Source organism: Drosophila arizonae, chromosome X, assembly GCF_054131065.1.
Source record: "Drosophila arizonae isolate 15081-1271.41 chromosome X, UAZ_ARI_1.0, whole genome shotgun sequence".
NCBI lineage: Eukaryota > Metazoa > Arthropoda > Insecta > Diptera > Drosophilidae > Drosophila > Drosophila arizonae.
In genome coordinates this window covers 22833656-22852387 of record NC_142927.1, presented here as the reverse complement: position 1 = coordinate 22852387, position 18732 = coordinate 22833656, and the positions used below count along the sequence as shown (strand labels likewise).

The following is an 18732-nucleotide window of genomic DNA, read 5'->3' as shown; positions in this document are numbered from 1 at the left end:
CCGTAGTATATTGAGATAGACGAAACGTATTAAATCATAAGCGATATATTGTATTTTTATAATAATAATCTACTCGTGAGGCTACGGCAACATGTAGAACCTCTATAGAAATTCTTTCTGAGCTAATTTAACTGTAAAATATCATCATCAATGTCATATTGTTGTAGTCGGGAGTACCCAACTAGGAGATACCCTAGTATGTAATGATATACAATGTATGTATTATCCAAAGCAGCTGTCTCTAATTATTTATATATCTTTTATTAAAAAGTTTTATTAAAATTCTAAATAATCAATCATTATAATAATCGATTATGATCACTATATGAAATGTTATGGGTATTAAAGAAATGAAAAGATCGTAAAGCTTATCTACGGATACACATCACTTGATTTTTGACAAATTTGTATTGGAAATATTAAAAATCTATGAGGCTCGTTAAACTGATATACATAATATCTTTAAGATCGCATAAATCGACGTTTAAGATCTGGGACAGTTGCAAAAAAAAAAAATTTTATCTGTGGCGACTATAGAAGATTATGCATCCTCAAGTATCCTTCTCCTATAGGTTCAGAGCTGTATACCTACTGACAGATGTATAGACTGGGCTAAATCGACTTAGCTACTATTTCTGGTCAAGAATTTATATATGTACAAATATACTTATTCCATCTGTTACAAGTACGTTAGTGGAACCGACAATACCCTAATTTCGCGTTTTGAATGGGCTTATGGCACAGAAAATCACGGAAAGGCATAGCAATGTGCACATTCTCGGAGCGCTTGAGAACAAGTGGTTGGGTTCGTGCCGGCCACAGTTAATTCACGCGGGCTAACCTGGCTACGTGCTAGCCCTTTAATAGTCGGAATAGCGAAAGCTCGTCACTGACCTGCGCATACGATAAATTGCGTATTACGCAAGCCAGATCATAGTTCAATAGAGCAAGCGCGTGCTTCAAAATTGCATATGCATCCGTAATACGAATTATTTTTATAGGGAATATAAATTTAGACACTAAAATGTCATACCTGTAAATATGTAGGGCAAATTTATAGATAATTTAAATACTATGCACTGGGGCCCGCTTCAGTTAGTATCCAGGGTGGAATCAAGCTGTTCGCTCGCTGTTCGACCCAAAAGGATCTACTTAAAGAAGAAAACGGGCGTGCACTTCTGTTACAATGAGACTCCTCATACTTTGCCTACTAGTCGCCACGGGCGCAGCGTTCACTTTGTTTGGGCCACATATACGCATTGCTCCCGGGTACAAAGCGAATGAGATCATATTGCATTTTCGCAATCCATGCAACAACAAGACGACCTACACGACCTTAAGGCCACCGCCAACGAAATGCAAATACCATCCCACCACGCCAAATTGTGAACATCACGTTACTAGTCCCAATTACTATTCTTCAAAAGCCACCACAGCCAAACCGACCTATCAAACCACTCTTAGCACCTTAACAGAAGAAACCGCAGAAACAACTGCTAAAACAACCAGCATAAGCACCCAGAAGCCTTCGACTTCAACTACAGCTCAGCCGACGAGCGAAGAGCCATCCTCAGTAAAGCCAAGTACCCAGAAGCCGTCGACTGCCAAGCCAACAGTTGGAAGCACAACTACAGCTCAGCCTAGCACCCAGAAGCCTTCGACTGCCAAGCCAACTATCGGAAGTACCTCAACAGCTCAGCCAAGCACCCAGAAGCCGTCGACTGCCAAGCCAACTATCAGAAGCACAACTACAGCTCAGCCAAGCACCCAGAAGCCCTCGACTGCCAAGCCAACTATCGGAAGTACCTCAACAGCTCAGCCAAGCACCCAGAAGCCTTCGACTGCCAAGCCAACTATCAGAAGCACAACTACAGCTCAGCCTAGCACCCAGAAGCCTTCGACTGCCAAGCCAACTATCAGAAGCACAACTACAGCTCAGCCAAGCACCCAGAAGCCCTCGACTGCCAAGCCAACTATCGGAAGCACAACTACAGCTCAGCCTAGCACCCAGAAGCCTTCGACTGCCAAGCCAACTATCAGAAGCACAACTACAGCTCAGCCAAGCACCCAGAAGCCCTCGACTGCCAAGCCAACTATCGGAAGTACCTCAACAGCTCAGCCTAGCACCCAGAAGCCGTCGACTGCCAAGCCAACAGTTGGAAGCACAACTACAGCTCAGCCTAGCACCCAGAAGCCTTCGACTGCCAAGCCAACTATCGGAAGCACAACTACAGCTCAGCCTAGCACCCAGAAGCCTTCGACTGCCAAGCCAACAGTTGCAAGCACAACTACAGCTCAGCCGGGAACCCAGAAGCCTTCGACTGCCAAGCCAACTATCGGAAGCACAACTACAGCTCAGCCAAGCACCCAGAAGCCGTCGACTGCAAGGCCGACAGTTGGAAGTACCTCAACAGCTCAGCCGGGCACCCAGAAGCCCTCGACTGCCAAGCCAACTATCGGAAGTACCTCAACAGCTCAGCCAAGCACCCAGAAGCCGTCGACTGCCAAGCCAACAGTTGGAAGCACAACTACAGCTCAGCCTAGCACCCAGAAGCCTTCGACTGCAAAGCCGACAGTTGGAAGCACAACTACAGCTCAGCCGGGCACCCAGAAGCCTTCGACTGCCAAGCCAACTATCGGAAGCACAACTACAGCTCAGCCAAGCACCCAGAAGCCGTCGACTGCAAGGCCGACAGTTGGAAGTACCTCAACAGCTCAGCCGGGCACCCAGAAGCCTTCGACTGCCAAGCCAACTATCAGAAGCACAACTACAGCTCAGCCGGGCACCCAGAAGCCTTCGACTGCCAAGCCAACTATCGGAAGCACAACTACAGCTCAGCCAAGCACCCAGAAGCCTTCGACTGCCAAGCCAACTATCGGAAGTACCTCAACAGCTCAGCCGGGCACCCAGAAGCCTTCGACTGCAAAGCCAACTATCAGAAGTACCTCAACTGCTCAGCCGGGCACCCAGAAGCCTTCGACTGCCAAGCCAACTATCAGAAGCACAACTACAGCTCAGCCAACAGTTGGAAGCACAACTACAGCTCAGCCGGGCACCCAGAAGCCGTCGACTGCCAAGCCAACAGTTGGAAGCACAACTACAGCTCAGCCAACAGTTGGAAGCACAACTACAGCTCAGCCGGGCACCCAGAAGCCTTCGACTGCCAAGCCAACTATCAGAAGCACAACTACAGCTCAGCCAAGCACCCAGAAGCCGTCGACTGCCAAGCCAACAGTTGGAAGCACAACTACAGCTCAGCCAACGGTTGGAAGCACAACTACAGCTCAGCCAAGCACCCAGAAACCTTCGACTGCCAAGCCAACAGTTGGAAGCACAACTACAGCTCAGCCAACGGTTGGAAGCACAACTACAGCTCAGCCAAGCACCCAGAAACCTTCGACTGCCAAGCCAACTATCAGAAGTACCTCAACAGCTCAGCCGGGCACCCAGAAGCCTTCGACTGCCAAGCCAACAGTTGGAAGCACAACTACAGCTCAGCCGGGCACCCAGAAGCCTTCGACTGCAAAGCCAACAGTTGGAAGTACAACTACAGCTCAGCCAACGGTTGGAAGCACAACTACAGCTCAGCCAAGCACCCAGAAGCCGTCGACTGCCAAGCCAACAGTTGGAAGCACAACTACAGCTCAGCCAAGCACCCAGAAGCCCTCGACTGCCAAGCCAACAGTTGGAAGTACCTCAACAGCTCAGCCGGGCACCCAGAAGCCTTCGACTGCCAAGCCAACAGTTGGAAGCACAACTGAAGCTCAGCCAAGCACCCAGAAGCCGTCGACTGCCAAGCCAACTATCGGAAGCACAACTACAGCTCAGCCAAGCACCCAGAAGCCTTCGACTGCCAAGCCAACTATCGGAAGTACCTCAACAGCTCAGCCGGGCACCCAGAAGCCTTCGACTGCCAAGCCAACTATCAGAAGCACAACTACAGCTCAGCCAAGCACCCAGAAGCCGTCGACTACCAAGCCAACAGTTGGAAGCACAACTACAGCTCAGCCAACAGTTGGAAGCACAACTACAGCTCAGCCAACAGTTGGAAGCACAACTACAGCTCAGCCAAGCACTCAGAAGCCTTCGACTGCCAAGCCAACTATCGGAAGTACCTCAACAGCTCAGCCGGGCACCCAGAAGCCTTCGACTGCCAAGCCAACTATCAGAAGCACAACTACAGCTCAGCCAAGCACCCAGAAGCCGTCGACTACAAAGCCAACAGTTGGAAGCACAACTACAGCTCAGCCAACAGTTGGAAGCACAACTACAGCTCAGCCAACAGTTGGAAGCACAACTACAGCTCAGCCAAGCACCCAGAAGCCCTCGACTGCCAAGCCAACAGTTGGAAGTACCTCAACAGCTCAGCCGGGCACCCAGAAGCCTTCGACTGCCAAGCCAACAGTTGAAAGCACAACTGAAGCTCAGCCAAGCACCCAGAAGCCGTCGACTGCCAAGCCAACTATCGGAAGCACAACTACAGCTCAGCCGGGCACCCAGAAGCCGTCGACTGCCAAGCCAACTATCAGAAGCACAACTACAGCTCAGCCAAGCACCCAGAAGCCTTCGACTGCCAAGCCAACTATCGGAAGTACCTCAACAGCTCAGCCGGGCACCCAGAAGCCTTCGACTGCCAAGCCAACAGTTGGAAGTACAACTACAGCTCAGCCAACGGTTGGAAGCACAACTACAGCTCAGCCAAGCACCCAGAAGCCGTCGACTGCCAAGCCAACAGTTGGAAGCACAACTACAGCTCAGCCAAGCACCCAGAAGCCCTCGACTGCCAAGCCAACAGTTGGAAGTACCTCAACAGCTCAGCCGGGCACCCAGAAGCCTTCGACTGCAAAGCCAACAGTTGGAAGCACAACTACAGCTCAGCCAACAGTTGGAAGCACAACTACAGCTCAGCCGGGCACCCAGAAGCCGTCGACTGCCAAGCCAACTATCAGAAGCACAACTACAGCTCAGCCAAGCACCCAGAAGCCTTCGACTGCCAAGCCAACTATCGGAAGTACCTCAACAGCTCAGCCGGGCACCCAGAAGCCTTCGACTGCCAAGCCAACAGTTGGAAGCACAACTACAGCTCAGCCAAGCACCCAGAAGCCGTCGACTGCCAAGCCAACAGTTGGAAGCACAACTACAGCTCAGCCAAGCACTCAGAAGCCTTCGACTGCCAAGCCAACTATCGGAAGTACCTCAACAGCTCAGCCGGGCACCCAGAAGCCGTCGACTGCCAAGCCAACTATCGGAAGCACAACTACAGCTCAGCCAAGCACCCAGAAGCCGTCGACTGCCAAGCCAACTATCAGAAGCACAACTACAGCTCAGCCAAGCACCCAGAAGCCTTCGACTGCCAAGCCAACAGTTGGAAGCACAACTACAGCTCAGCCAAGCACTCAGAAGCCTTCGACTGCCAAGCCAACTATCAGAAGCACAACTACAGCTCACCCAAGCACTCAGAAGCCGTCGACTGCCAAGCCAACTATCGGAAGTACCTCAACAGCTCAGCCGAGCACCCAGAAGCCTTCGACTGCCAAGCCAACAGTTGGAAGCACAACTACAGCTCAGCCAAGCACTCAGAAGCCGTCGACTGCCAAGCCAACTATCAGAAGCACAACTACAGCTCAGCCAAGCACCCAGAAACCGTCGACTGCCAAGCCAACTATCAGAAGCACAACTACAGCTCAGCCAAGCACTCAGAAGCCGTCGACTGCCAAGCCAACTATCGGAAGTACCTCAACAGCTCAGCCAAGCACCCAGAATCCGTCGACTGCCAAGCCAACTATCAGAAGCACAACTACAGCTCAGCCAAGCACCCAGAAACCGTCGACTGCCAAGCCAACAGTTGGAAGCACAACTACAGCTCAGCCAAGCACTCAGAAGCCGTCGACTGCCAAGCCAACTATCAGAAGCACAACTACAGCTCAGCCAAGCACCCAGAAACCGTCGACTGCCAAGCCAACTATCAGAAGCACAACTACAGCTCAGCCAAGCACTCAGAAGCCGTCGACTGCCAAGCCAACTATCGGAAGTACCTCAACAGCTCAGCCAAGCACCCAGAATCCGTCGACTGCCAAGCCAACTATCAGAAGCACAACTACAGCTCAGCCAAGCACCCAGAAACCGTCGACTGCCAAGCCAACAGTTGGAAGCACAACTACAGCTCAGCCAAGCACTCAGAAGCCTTCGACTGCCAAGCCAACTATCAGAAGCACAACTACAGCTCACCCAAGCACTCAGAAGCCGTCGACTGCCAAGCCAACTATCGGAAGTACCTCAACAGCTCAGCCGAGCACCCAGAAGCCTTCGACTGCCAAGCCAACAGTTGGAAGCACAACTACAGCTCAGCCAAGCACTCAGAAGCCGTCGACTGCCAAGCCAACTATCAGAAGCACAACTACAGCTCAGCCAAGCACTCAGAAGCCGTCGACTGCCAAGCCAACTATCGGAAGTACCTCAACAGCTCAGCCAAGCACCCAGAATCCGTCGACTGCCAAGCCAACTATCAGAAGCACAACTACAGCTCAGCCAAGCACCCAGAAACCGTCGACTGCCAAGCCAACTATCAGAAGCACAACTACAGCTCAGCCAAGCACCCAGAAACCTTCGACTGCCAAGCCGACAGTTGGAAGCACAACTACAGCTCAGCCAAGCACCCAGAAGCCGTCGACTGCCAAGCCAACAGTTGGAAGCACAACTACAGCTCAGCCAAGCACTCAGAAGCCGTCGACTGCCAAGCCAACTATCGGAAGTACCTCAACAGCTCAGCCGGGCACCCAGAATCCGTCGACTGCCAAGCCAACTATCAGAAGCACAACTACAGCTCAGCCAAGCACCCATAAGCCTTCGACTGCCAAGCCAACTATCAGAAGCACAACTACAGCTCAGCCAAGCACTCAGAAGCCGTCGACTGCCAAGCCAACTATCGGAAGTACCTCAACAGCTCAGCCGGGCACCCAGAAGCCGTCGACTGCCAAGCCAACATTTGGAAGCACAACTACAGCTCAGTCGACGAGCGAAGAGCCATCCTCAGTAAAGCCGGGCACCCAGAAGCCTTCGACTGCCAAGCCAACAGTTGGAAGCACAACTACAGCTCAGCCAAGCACCCAGAAGCCTTCGACTGCCAAGCCAACTATCGGAAGTACCTCAACAGCTCAGCCGGGCACCCAGAAGCCGTCGACTGCCAAGCCAACATTTGGAAGCACAACTACAGCTCAGTCGACGAGCGAAGAGCCATCCTCAGTAAAGCCGGGCACCCAGAAGCCTTCGACTGCCAAGCCGACAGTTGGAAGCACAACTACAGCTCAGCCAAGCACCCAGAAGCCGTCGACTGCCAAGCCAACTATCAGAAGCACAACTACAGCTCAGCCAAGCACCCAGAAACCTTCGACTGCCAAGCCGACAGTTGGAAGCACAACTACAGCTCAGCCAAGCACCCATAAGCCTTCGACTGCCAAGCCAACTATCGGAAGTACCTCAACAGCTCAGCCGGGCACCCAGAAGCCGTCGACTGCCAAGCCAACTATCGGAAGCACAACTACAGCTCAGCCAAGCACCCAGAAGCCGTCGACTGCCAAGCCAACTATCAGAAGCACAACTACAGCTCAGCCAAGCACCCAGAAACCTTCGACTGCCAAGCCAACAGTTGGAAGCACAACTACAGCTCAGCCAAGCACCCAGAAACCTTCGACTGCCAAGCCAACAGTTGGAAGCACAACTACAGCTCAGCCAAGCACCCAGAAACCTTCGACTGCCAAGCCAACAGTTGGAAGCACAACTACAGCTCAGCCAAGCACTCAGAAGCCGTCGACTGCCAAGCCAACTATCGGAAGTACATCAACAGCTCAGCCGGGCACCCAGAAGCCTTCGACTGCCAAGCCAACAGTTGGAAGCACAACTACAGCTCAGCCAAGCACCCAGAAACCTTCGACTGCCAAGCCAACAGTTGGAAGCACAACTACAGCTCAGCCAAGCACCCAGAAGCCGTCGACTGCCAAGCCAACTATCAGAAGCACAACTACAGCTCAGCCAAGCACCCAGAAACCTTCGACTGCCAAGCCAACAGTTGGAAGCACAACTACAGCTCAGCCAAGCACCCAGAAGCCTTCGACTGCCAAGCCAACAGTTGGAAGCACAACTACAGCTCAGCCGGGCACCCAGAAGCCGTCGACTGCCAAGCCAACAGTTGGAAGCACAACTACAGCTCAGTCGACGAGCGAAGAGCCATCCTCAGTAAAGCCGAGCACCCAGAAGCCTTCGACTGCCAAGCCAACTATCGGAAGCACAACTGCAGCTCAGCCAAGCACCCAGAAGCCTTCGACTGCCAAGCCAACAGTTGGAAGCACAACTACAGCTCAGCCAAGCACCCAGAAGCCGTCGACTGCCAAGCCAACTATCAGAAGCACAACTACAGCTCAGCCAAGCACCCAGAAGCCTTCGACTGCCAAGCCGACAGTTGGAAGCACAACTACAGCTCAGCCGGGCACCCAGAAGCCGTCGACTGCCAAGCCAACAGTTGGAAGCACAACTACAGCTCAGCCAAGCACCCAGAAGCCGTCGACTGCCAAGCCAACTATCGGAAGCACAACTACAGCTCAGCCAAGCACCCAGAAGCCTTCGACTGCCAAGCCAACAGTTGGAAGCACAACTACAGCTCAGTCGACGAGCGAAGAGCCATCCTCAGTAAAGCCGAGCACCCAGAAGCCGTCGACTGCCAAGCCAACTATCGGAAGTACCTCAACAGCTCAGCCGGGCACCCAGAAGCCTTCGACTGCCAAGCCAACAGTTGGAAGCACAACTACAGCTCAGCCAAGCACCCAGAAGCCGTCGACTGCCAAGCCAACTATCAGAAGCACAACTACAGCTCAGCCAAGCACCCAGAAGCCTTCGACTGCCAAGCCAAATATCGGAAGTACCTCAACAGCTCAGCCGGGCACCCAGAAGCCTTCGACTGCCAAGCCAACAGTTGGAAGCACAACTACAGCTCAGTCGACGAGCGAAGAGCCATCCTCAGTAAAGCCGAGCACCCAGAAGCCGTCGACTGCCAAGCCAACTATCGGAAGTACCTCAACAGCTCAGCCGGGCACCCAGAAGCCTTCGACTGCCAAGCCAACAGTTGGAAGCACAACTACAGCTCAGCCAAGCACCCAGAAGCCTTCGACTGCCAAGCCAACAGTTGGAAGCACAACTACAGCTCAGCCAAGCACCCAGAAGCCGTCGACTGCCAAGCCAACTATCAGAAGCACAACTACAGCTCAGCCAAGCACCCAGAAGCCTTCGACTGCCAAGCCGACAGTTGGAAGCACAACTACAGCTCAGCCAAGCACCCAGAAGCCGTCGACTGCCAAGCCAACTATCGGAAGTACCTCAACAGCTCAGCCGGGCACCCAGAAGCCTTCGACTGCCAAGCCAACAGTTGGAAGCACAACTACAGCTCAGCCAAGCACTCAGAAGCCGTCGACTGCCAAGCCAACTATCGGAAGTACCTCAACAGCTCAGCCGGGCACCCAGAAGCCTTCGACTGCCAAGCCAACAGTTGGAAGCACAACTGCAGCTCAGCCAAGCACCCAGAAGCCTTCGACTGCCAAGCCAACTATCGGAAGTACCTCAACAGCTCAGCCGGGCACCCAGAAGCCTTCGACTGCCAAGCCAACTATCGGAAGTACCTCAACAGCTCAGCCGAGCACCCAGAAGCCTTCGACTGCCAAGCCAACTATCGGAAGTACCTCAACAGCTCAGTCAAGCACCCAGAAGCCTTCGACTGCCAAGCCAACTATCGGAAGTACCTCAACAGCTCAGCCGGGCACCCAGAAGCCTTCGACTGCCAAGCCAACAGTTGGAAGCACAACTACAGCTCAGCCAAGCACCCAGAAGCCGTCGACTGCCAAGCCAACTATCAGAAGTACCTCAACAGCTCAGCCGGGCACCCAGAAGCCTTCGACTGCCAAGCCAACAGTTGGAAGCACAACTACAGCTCAGCCGGGCACCCAGAAGCCGTCGACTGCCAAGCCAACTATCAGAAGCACAACTACAGCTCAGCCAAGCACCCAGAAACCGTCGACTGCCAAGCCAACTATCAGAAGCACAACTGAAGCTCAGCCAAGCACCCAGAAGCCGTCGACTGCCAAGCCAACAGTTGGAAGCACAACTACAGCTCAGCCAAGCACCCAGAAGCCGTCGACTGCCAAGCCAACTATCAGAAGTACCTCAACAGCTCAGCCGGGCACCCAGAAGCCTTCGACTGCCAAGCCAACAGTTGGAAGCACAACTACAGCTCAGCCGGGCACCCAGAAGCCGTCGACTGCCAAGCCAACAGTTGGAAGCACAACTACAGCTCAGTCGACGAGCGAAGAGCCATCCTCAGTAAAGCCGAGCACCCAGAAGCCTTCGACTGCCAAGCCAACTATCGGAAGTACTTCAACAGCTCAGCCGGGCACCCAGAAGCCTTCGACTGCCAAGCCAACTATCGGAAGTACTTCAACAGCTCAGCCGAGCACCCAGAAGCCTTCGACTGCCAAGCCAACTATCGGAAGTACTTCAACAGCTCAGCCGGGCACCCAGAAGCCTTCGACTGCCAAGCCAACAGTTGGAAGCACAACTACAGCTCAGCCAAGCACCCATAAGCCGTCGACTGCCAAGCCAACTATCGGAAGTACCTCAACAGCTCAGCCGAGCACCCAGAAGCCTTCGACTGCCAAGCCAACTATCAGAAGCACAACTGAAGCTCAGCCAAGCACCCAGAAGCCGTCGACTGCCAAGCCAACTATCGGAAGTACCTCAACAGCTCAGTCAAGCACCCAGAAGCCTTCGACTGCCAAGCCAACTATCGGAAGTACCTCAACAGCTCAGCCGGGCACCCAGAAGCCTTCGACTGCCAAGCCAACTATCGGAAGCTCAACTACAGCTCAGCCAAGCACCCAGAAGCCGTCGACTGCCAAGCCAACTATCGGAAGTACCTCAACAGCTCAGCCGGGCACCCAGAAGCCTTCGACTGCCAAGCCAACTATCGGAAGCTCAACTACAGCTCAGCCAAGCACCCAGAAGCCGTCGACTGCCAAGCCAACTATCGGAAGTACCTCAACAGCTCAGCCGGGCACCCAGAAGCCTTCGACTGCCAAGCCAACTATCGGAAGCTCAACTACAGCTCAGTCAAGCACCCAGAAGCCTTCGACTGTCAAGCCAACAGTGGGAAGTACCTCAACAACTAAGCCAACGAGTGAAAAGCCATCCTCCACCACGGCTAGTAAGCCAAGCAGTCCGACACCACCCACGCGAAGGCCAAGCAGACCAAGCACCATATCCACTAGATCGACCAGTCCAGATTCTTCGACTGTAAATCCAACTTTACCGAGCTCCACCACAAATAGACCGAGCCGTAGGACACCACCCACGCAAAGGCCAAGCAGACCAAGCACCATATCCACTAGATCGACAAGTCAAGATTCTTCGACTACAAGGCCCACTTTACCGAGCTCCACCACAAATAGACCAAGCCGTAGGACACCACCCACGCGAAGGCCAAGCAGACCAAGCACCATATCCACTAGATCAACCAGTCCAGATTCGTCGACTATAAATCCAACTTTACCGAGCTCCACCACAAATAGACCGAGCCGTAGGACACCACCCACGCAAAGGCCAAGCAGACCAAGCACCATATCCACTAGATCGACAAGTCAAGATTCTTCGACTACAAGGCCCACTTTACCGAGCTCCACCACAAATAGACCAAGCCGTAGGACACCACCAACACGAAGGCCAAGCAGACCAAGCACCATATCCACTAGATCGACAAGTCAAGATTCTTCGACTTCAAGGCCCACTTTACCGAGCTCCACCACAAATAGACCGAGCCGTAGGACACCACCCACGCAAAGGCCAAGCAGACCAAGCACCATATCCACTAGATCGACCAGTCCAGATTCGTCGACTATAAATCCAACTTTACCGAGTACAACCGAATCCTTACCACCTTTTAATATTTTCTAGGTGTGTTTAGGAAAGCGATTTTTGTACTCTACCAAGACCGAAAGCAAAATTAAATTGATATAGAGCCCATATTATTTTAACATCTTCTGACAGCGTCAATTCTTTGTATGCTATTAAACTTGTTTGAAATTGTTATATGTGCTTGTTATATATATATTTTTATTATACCCTGAACCGATTGAAAATGCGAAATCACGGTATATTGTTTTTGTGAAAATTTATGGAACTGACAGAAGGAGGCTTGGCTGTGAAGGGCGACAGTATGAGCCCGTTTAGCCCTGTCCGTCTGTCTATCTGTCTTATAACACGCGCAGATCGAGTTTCTTTCCAAAAATCGATAACTGTTCCCGTTATTTTGTTATCGATTAAAAGCCTTATCGAGAATCGGAAATTAAGGTGCCATAACTATTTCATTTTAAATGCAGATTAATATATACAAATTTTTTAGAACTTCCCTATACATTTCACAAAAGGCGCATTTCAAATAGTATAGACTTGTGCAGGAATTATTAAAATATAAGTTGCCCGATTTATTTCTTTATTGATTTTAGGTTGGGACTACACTGTTTTGATTGTTCATAGAAATACTATGGAACGAAATACTTATGATAAGGCGGCAACCCTCGTGTAATATCCTTGCAATAATAATATTGATCCTAACATTGATCGATCAAGGCTGCAATCAGATGAGAAATACCGCCTCATAAAGCGCGTGATGAATAGCGGAATAGAGCGGGCGTGGCCGATTCCTTTTAATTATATGCGTTGTGCTGTTGAAAATTAAGATATTAAATTGTATTCAGAGTAAGTGATTTCTTGGAAATTCACCCTCCATTCTACAGTTTGGCTCTATGTTTTGGCTGAAAATAATTAATTTACACTTGCGTTTGTTTACTCTGATTTGTTCTAAGAATGCGATTAAAAACTGTTGAGACATGTAAACACAATTTGTGCCAAGTGGCAGCTGGGAAACTTCTTGTTGCTGGCCAAGAAATTAATTGAAATAGTTGAGAGAACGCAAAACACGCAATTCTGTGACAGAAACAGGCCCTGAGTAAAAGTCTTCATTGCATGCTAAATCGAATAAATGTTGTACTGGGTATGATTGACTAGCAGATACCCTGAGTACGTGTCGAGCATTCCCGAATCTCAGAATGGGTAAATGCTTACTTGAAATTGAATGACTGCCACTCTTACCGTACTCAGATAGCTTAAGCTATATATCGCTTATAATCGATTTCAATGAATGGGAAAGTTATCGATTGTGTGGGTCAAAGCATTTCTTTGGGCTTTAAGTAAGTATTTGTTTTCAAGGCTTATAAATACGAATAGACAAACGGTTGAGAAGACGAACGAGGCTAAAGTCGGATTATAATATACATATGTATATACGAGGCATTGGCTAAATATCGTATTTACTGTTAAATACAGTTGTACTTTATCATATGCCTATTGTCAATGCATGCAAAGTTCTAGAAAGATCTTTCGATCAGTTCACATTATCCAGTTTGAGGCCAGCTAATTCGATGGATAGATATATACATATATATATATATATATATATATAGAATACTTTACATTTCATATATTTTAGATAACACAATATGCCTTGTTGTGGCCCACTGATTGATTTTTCCGCCCATTGCCAAATTACCAGTACATCGACCGTGTTGCCCTCGATGCGATGCGTCGGACTAATGATTCGACAGAATGCTCGATTAATTGATATATTCAGCAATTATATTAGCCAGCTAACGGCTCACCAGCATAACAAAAGCTAGCGTAGGAGCCATCACAGAACAGACGATGACCTGGCAATACTCTGTAAAATAAATGAAGAATCGATGATTTATGAATTAACTTTGGGATTGTTTAAGAATAGTTTCTAGATTGCCTTTCAAAGTTCAAAAGAACTTTTTGAATATAGAAGATATTCTTACGAGATTATTGCGAAGTCTTACTAAGCTTGAGTTATTTGAATTGAAATTTCTAGTTTTGTTTATTGTATATTATTATATAATTTTATAGGCTAATCTGTCTTTGCCTTTCTGGTTTGCATACACATTTTTAGCCTGATCAAGCCCTTAGTTAGTCATTAGCTGTGTGGGTACAGGGTGTAAGGAAATAAAACCCATAAGCACGTTGCCGACGCCATAACCTCAAATGAACGCACAATAATCGTGTTCCATGTCCGATGATGCCAGATTACAAATGTCAATGATAGGGTGTGCGTGTCTGTGTGTGCGTGTGTAATGGAATGGCTGCGCATAATTATGACCTTGGTATGCCGTCCGAGTTAGAAAAAAGTTGAGCACACAAAAAAAAAAAAAAAAAAGAAGAGAAATGCTCCAACAGTTGGGGCCGTGTTGGGTGACACGTCAAAGTTCGTTGACCAGAAAAAATAATATATATAGAGAGAGAGAGAGAGAGGAGAGAGAGAGAAAAAGTTGAAGCACAGCGGGTGAGTCCTTCAACCACTTTGCACCACCGCAACCACTTTGCTCCACTCATGATGAGCAATTAAAATGAACGCTTCATCAAAAGACTTGGTGGCAGTGCTGCCAAGCAAATGATTGAGTGCCGCCAGTTGGCAATGATAGCCGTATTGAACTAGCTGAACTAGTTCATTTTACGCTCCTTTGACGAACTTTGCTAATTGATGTAGCTATTAGAGCTATTAGTCTAAAGTTAGTTAAATGTTTCAATTAGTTGTGACAGAAGTTGCTCTTGCAATCGACCTTTTGAACTAGTTCAAAACTTTCGGCCAGCACTCAGGCAGCTTGTGTCGCTAGCCGTCAGCCAAAAAAAAAAAAGAAGAACACACACACATAAACAGACATCGCAGCAGGCGTCTGATAGCATTTTATGGGTCAGCAAGGCGCTACACTGGGAAAAAAGGAACCCTGATGGTTTCCCTATATGATTAAACTATTAAGAATCAACAGACAGCGATGAGCTTAGTTTATGGAAATGTTATGAACATTTGCATTGCGTTATTTACTATTGATTATTCATTATAATTACTACACTCGTTTTCTTTCAGTGTCGCGGCAAACAGTCATAGGGGTGATCGGACCTGAACTGAGATAAAGCGAAGCTTGAATGAATGCAGCGTTTGTCCCAAACAGATTCAGCTTTAGATTAAAAGATTAGTGCGATACCAGAGTTAGTCTAAAAGAGTCTATTGGCGTGCATATTTTGATACGGTTATGTTTGCTTCTACACGTCAATGAATGACTTTTTGCCTCCCTTGGGTCTTTTGACCCAACTGGTAACTTTAATTGGCTTACATGTTCGCCCACTCTGACCTGTCGTAATTCAGTCAGTCAGGCAGCCAGGCAGCCAGGCAGCCAGTCAGCCCAGCGGCTATGGATGAATTAATATAAATCAAGGCGTCACAAACTGTTGGTGCTCGCCCTCAAATAAAGCCTTGGGCAACTCGAACTCCCTGTACAAAGGGAGAACAAGCACGCAATGGCTGGAAAAGCCGCGACGCGACGCATTTTGATATCAATTAAATTGGGTGTGAAATTTTACGCACTTTGTAGCCAGCACTGTAAACAATCAAATTCTAGGAAAGCGATTGATTTGTTCGTGACTTCCATCGCAATGCCGGTTATTCAGTCAGCCATATACGGCCGCAGAGCGCATAGGCAGACCAACCACCCACCCACCTACACGCCCACACATCCACTCACCCAGTGACCCACTCGTCCATCCAGGAGCAAATTAAGGCTTAATAAATCCAGCAGCTTTGACTATCCGGTGGAATCAATTCCACTTGTCTTTGGCCAGAGAAATACGACCCCTGAAGTTATTCACAGGCTATAAAAACACACAGAATAAAGCCATGTGTATTAGGATAAGCCTTATAGGATGTCGATTGTTGTGGTTGCCTTTGTTTGCGTTTAGAAATACTTTAAATTAAGCCAGGAACTATTGCGACCTGAAATACACAAGAGACACACATATGAATATGAATATGAATATCAAAATGTATAAGATAAGAACAGATAAGACAAACATATTCGTATTCATATTCATTTCCGCATTAAAGTTCATATTCATGTTTACATATTCATCCTATTCATTTTCATTTTCATACACATATCCACATTCACATTCACATTCATATTCACATTCATAATATTTATTCTTATATTCGTATTCATATTCATTTCCGCATTAAAATTCATATTCATGTTTACATATTCATCCTATTCATTTTCATTTTCATATACATATCCACATTCACATTCACATTCACATTCACATTCACATTCACATTCATAATATTTATTCGTATATTCGTATTCATATTTATTTCCATATTTAAATTCATATTCATACATATTCTTATTCCTATTCATATTTTATTCATATTCATATTTATATACGTATTCATATTCATCATCAATTACATGATCATATTCATATTTCTACATTTTCATATACATATTCATATTCGCATTCATACTTACTTTCATTTTCATTTACATATTCACATTCGCATTCATACTTACTTTCATGTTCATTTCCATATTCCAATTCATTCATATATTCACATTCGCATTCATACTTACTTTCATATTCATTTACATATTCCAGTTCATATTCATATTCATTCAGATATTCACATTCATATTCATACTTATATACGTATTCATATTCATTCACTCTATATGTATGTGTGTATATATGAGAATAAATAAGTAAATGATCATGAATTTGAACTTAGATATATTCATATATATTCATATAGGCTCTCATATTTACATATACATATATACAATTACTCAATATTTTCCTTAGTCATCTCAGAGCTCACTCAAATATCTTCTTGACACTTATTTACTCATACCAATTCACATGAATCGTACTCTTATTCATATTCATATATTCATTTACTTATTCCTATTCGCACTAATGCTCATATTTATATTCATACTTTTTTTGGGGGTTCGTGGGCATCTGCATGGCATAAGTGCTTCATTAATTCGAACGTTCCGCGTTGAGGTGTCAACGCAAGGAAGCTGTCGGAAGGAAGCTCTGAGCTCTGCTGGTGAGGACTCGTGCGACAATTGATATTGGTATAGGTATAGGTATAGGTATAGGTATTGGTATTGGTATTGGTAATTGCAGCTTAGTCGTTAGTCAACAGTCACTGGGCGCTCCAACAAAGGGGGAACACCATTAACAACAACAACAACAACAACAAAGGCCAACAATGGCGTCAGCTTTGCGCGCGTCTCTGGCGGCAACCTGAATAGCAGCGCAGCTGAATGGGCGGAGTGGGAGGACAGGTGGACAGGCAGCTGGCATCCAATGTGTTGATGCGCCACCGTGTGCTGCCTGTATCAAAGGGAAACCGGATAATTTGCTGTCCAGGCTGATGCCGGCAGCAGTGTTGGGTGTCCGCATCGCATTTATTGAGAGTCACACGAACAGCGAGTCCTTCCTGTGCTCTGCCCTCTGTCTTCTGTCGTTTGCCAACTGATTTATCGGCATCCTGTGACGTGGAATGGCCACTATAGCCTCGCGGCACAATTTGCGTTCTGTGTCATTTGTCGCGTCCAGCGCTCACGTGGTATTAAGTGGACAATTTCTAATCAGGCCCATCCACGGACAATGTGCCCCGTAGCCCCCATCCACAGGTCGTACTAGTATAGGTGTAGACAGCGGAAGTCCTTTGATTTTCCACAAGCAACTCTTGGCTGAAGAGAATCTCTTCACTTAAAGCAATGCAAACATTCAAGCCAAAACTTCAGCTGTCGTCAATCAGCTGTGGGAGTCGTAAAGTCCGTCGGAAAGTTATTTTGTTTTTGGCACTGCTGCTGCTGCTCCTACTCTTCCTCCTGCTCCTGCTGTTGGTGTTTGTGTTGATGTCCTAATACCTCCGCCTTCGCCAGCTATCCAGCAAGACTATTGATTCATTTAGCTGGTCATTGCACTGCAGTAAAAGCACTTAAAGTCGCTGGCCTGGGAGTCTGTTGCGTCTTGGTCCCGGCTCTCAAGCCATAAAAGTCCTTGGCCAAATTGAATTGTCCGAGTTTGGAGCAAGCTCCCAATTTCTCTCCATTATGTGGACAACTTTAGCTGGGAGTTCTTGCCTTTTCTTTGTGGCTTGTTTTGTTTTTGGTCACTTAAAAATTAATTTGCAGCTAAACCGCAGGCAATTGCGGGCAACCGAAAGTGGACGGTGCTGCGGGTAGTGCTGCGGGCGGTGCTGCTGCTGTTGTTGCTGCTGTTGTTGCTGTTTCTGTCTGCGTGTTTTAGTGTGACTGCATTGTTGAAACTTTCTGCCCGCCTCCTAGCATATAATTGAATTTTAACATCATTATGAGCACAGTTATAATAATCATGATCATTCCTGCTGCCGCTGTTGGCTAGCGACTCTGTCGCCCTTCCTCCCTTCCAGCCGCCTCTCTTCCAATTTTACGCTCTTCAAACTTATCAAATTGTGCGTGATAATTTAATTTGAAATGTCATCCCCAATCGAAGTGGGCGTGGCGGGGGCTTTGTTTGCATTCAAATAGCGCTGCATTCATCATGTCGCACCACGTTTTGTTTATTTTGGCCACATTTTGTGCAGCTCGCTCCTCGCTCCTCAGTCCACAGACCAATTCATTTCACCCTAATGAAGAGAATTGCAATTAACAGACACATATATTAATTTATATATATCAGATATATATATATATATATATATATATATATATATATATATATATATATATATATAT

At 47.9% G+C, this 18732-nt stretch overlaps 1 protein-coding gene across 1 annotated transcript; it reads left to right on the top strand.

Annotated features, from left to right (window-relative positions):
- The first annotated feature begins 1041 nt into the window (after positions 1-1041).
- Positions 1042-12181, top strand: Muc12Ea (Mucin 12Ea). The gene has a single exon (XM_089473454.1). It carries the CDS (start codon positions 1187-1189, stop codon positions 11987-11989), a length of 10803 nt encoding a protein of 3600 aa, XP_089329580.1. The 5' UTR covers positions 1042-1186; the 3' UTR covers positions 11990-12181.
- The last annotated feature ends 6551 nt before the right edge of the window (positions 12182-18732 follow it).

Coding starts and splice junctions, on each gene's coding strand:
- Muc12Ea (XM_089473454.1), top strand. CDS start 1,187: ATGAGACTCCTCATACTTTGCCTACTAGTCGCCACGGGCGCAGCGTTC.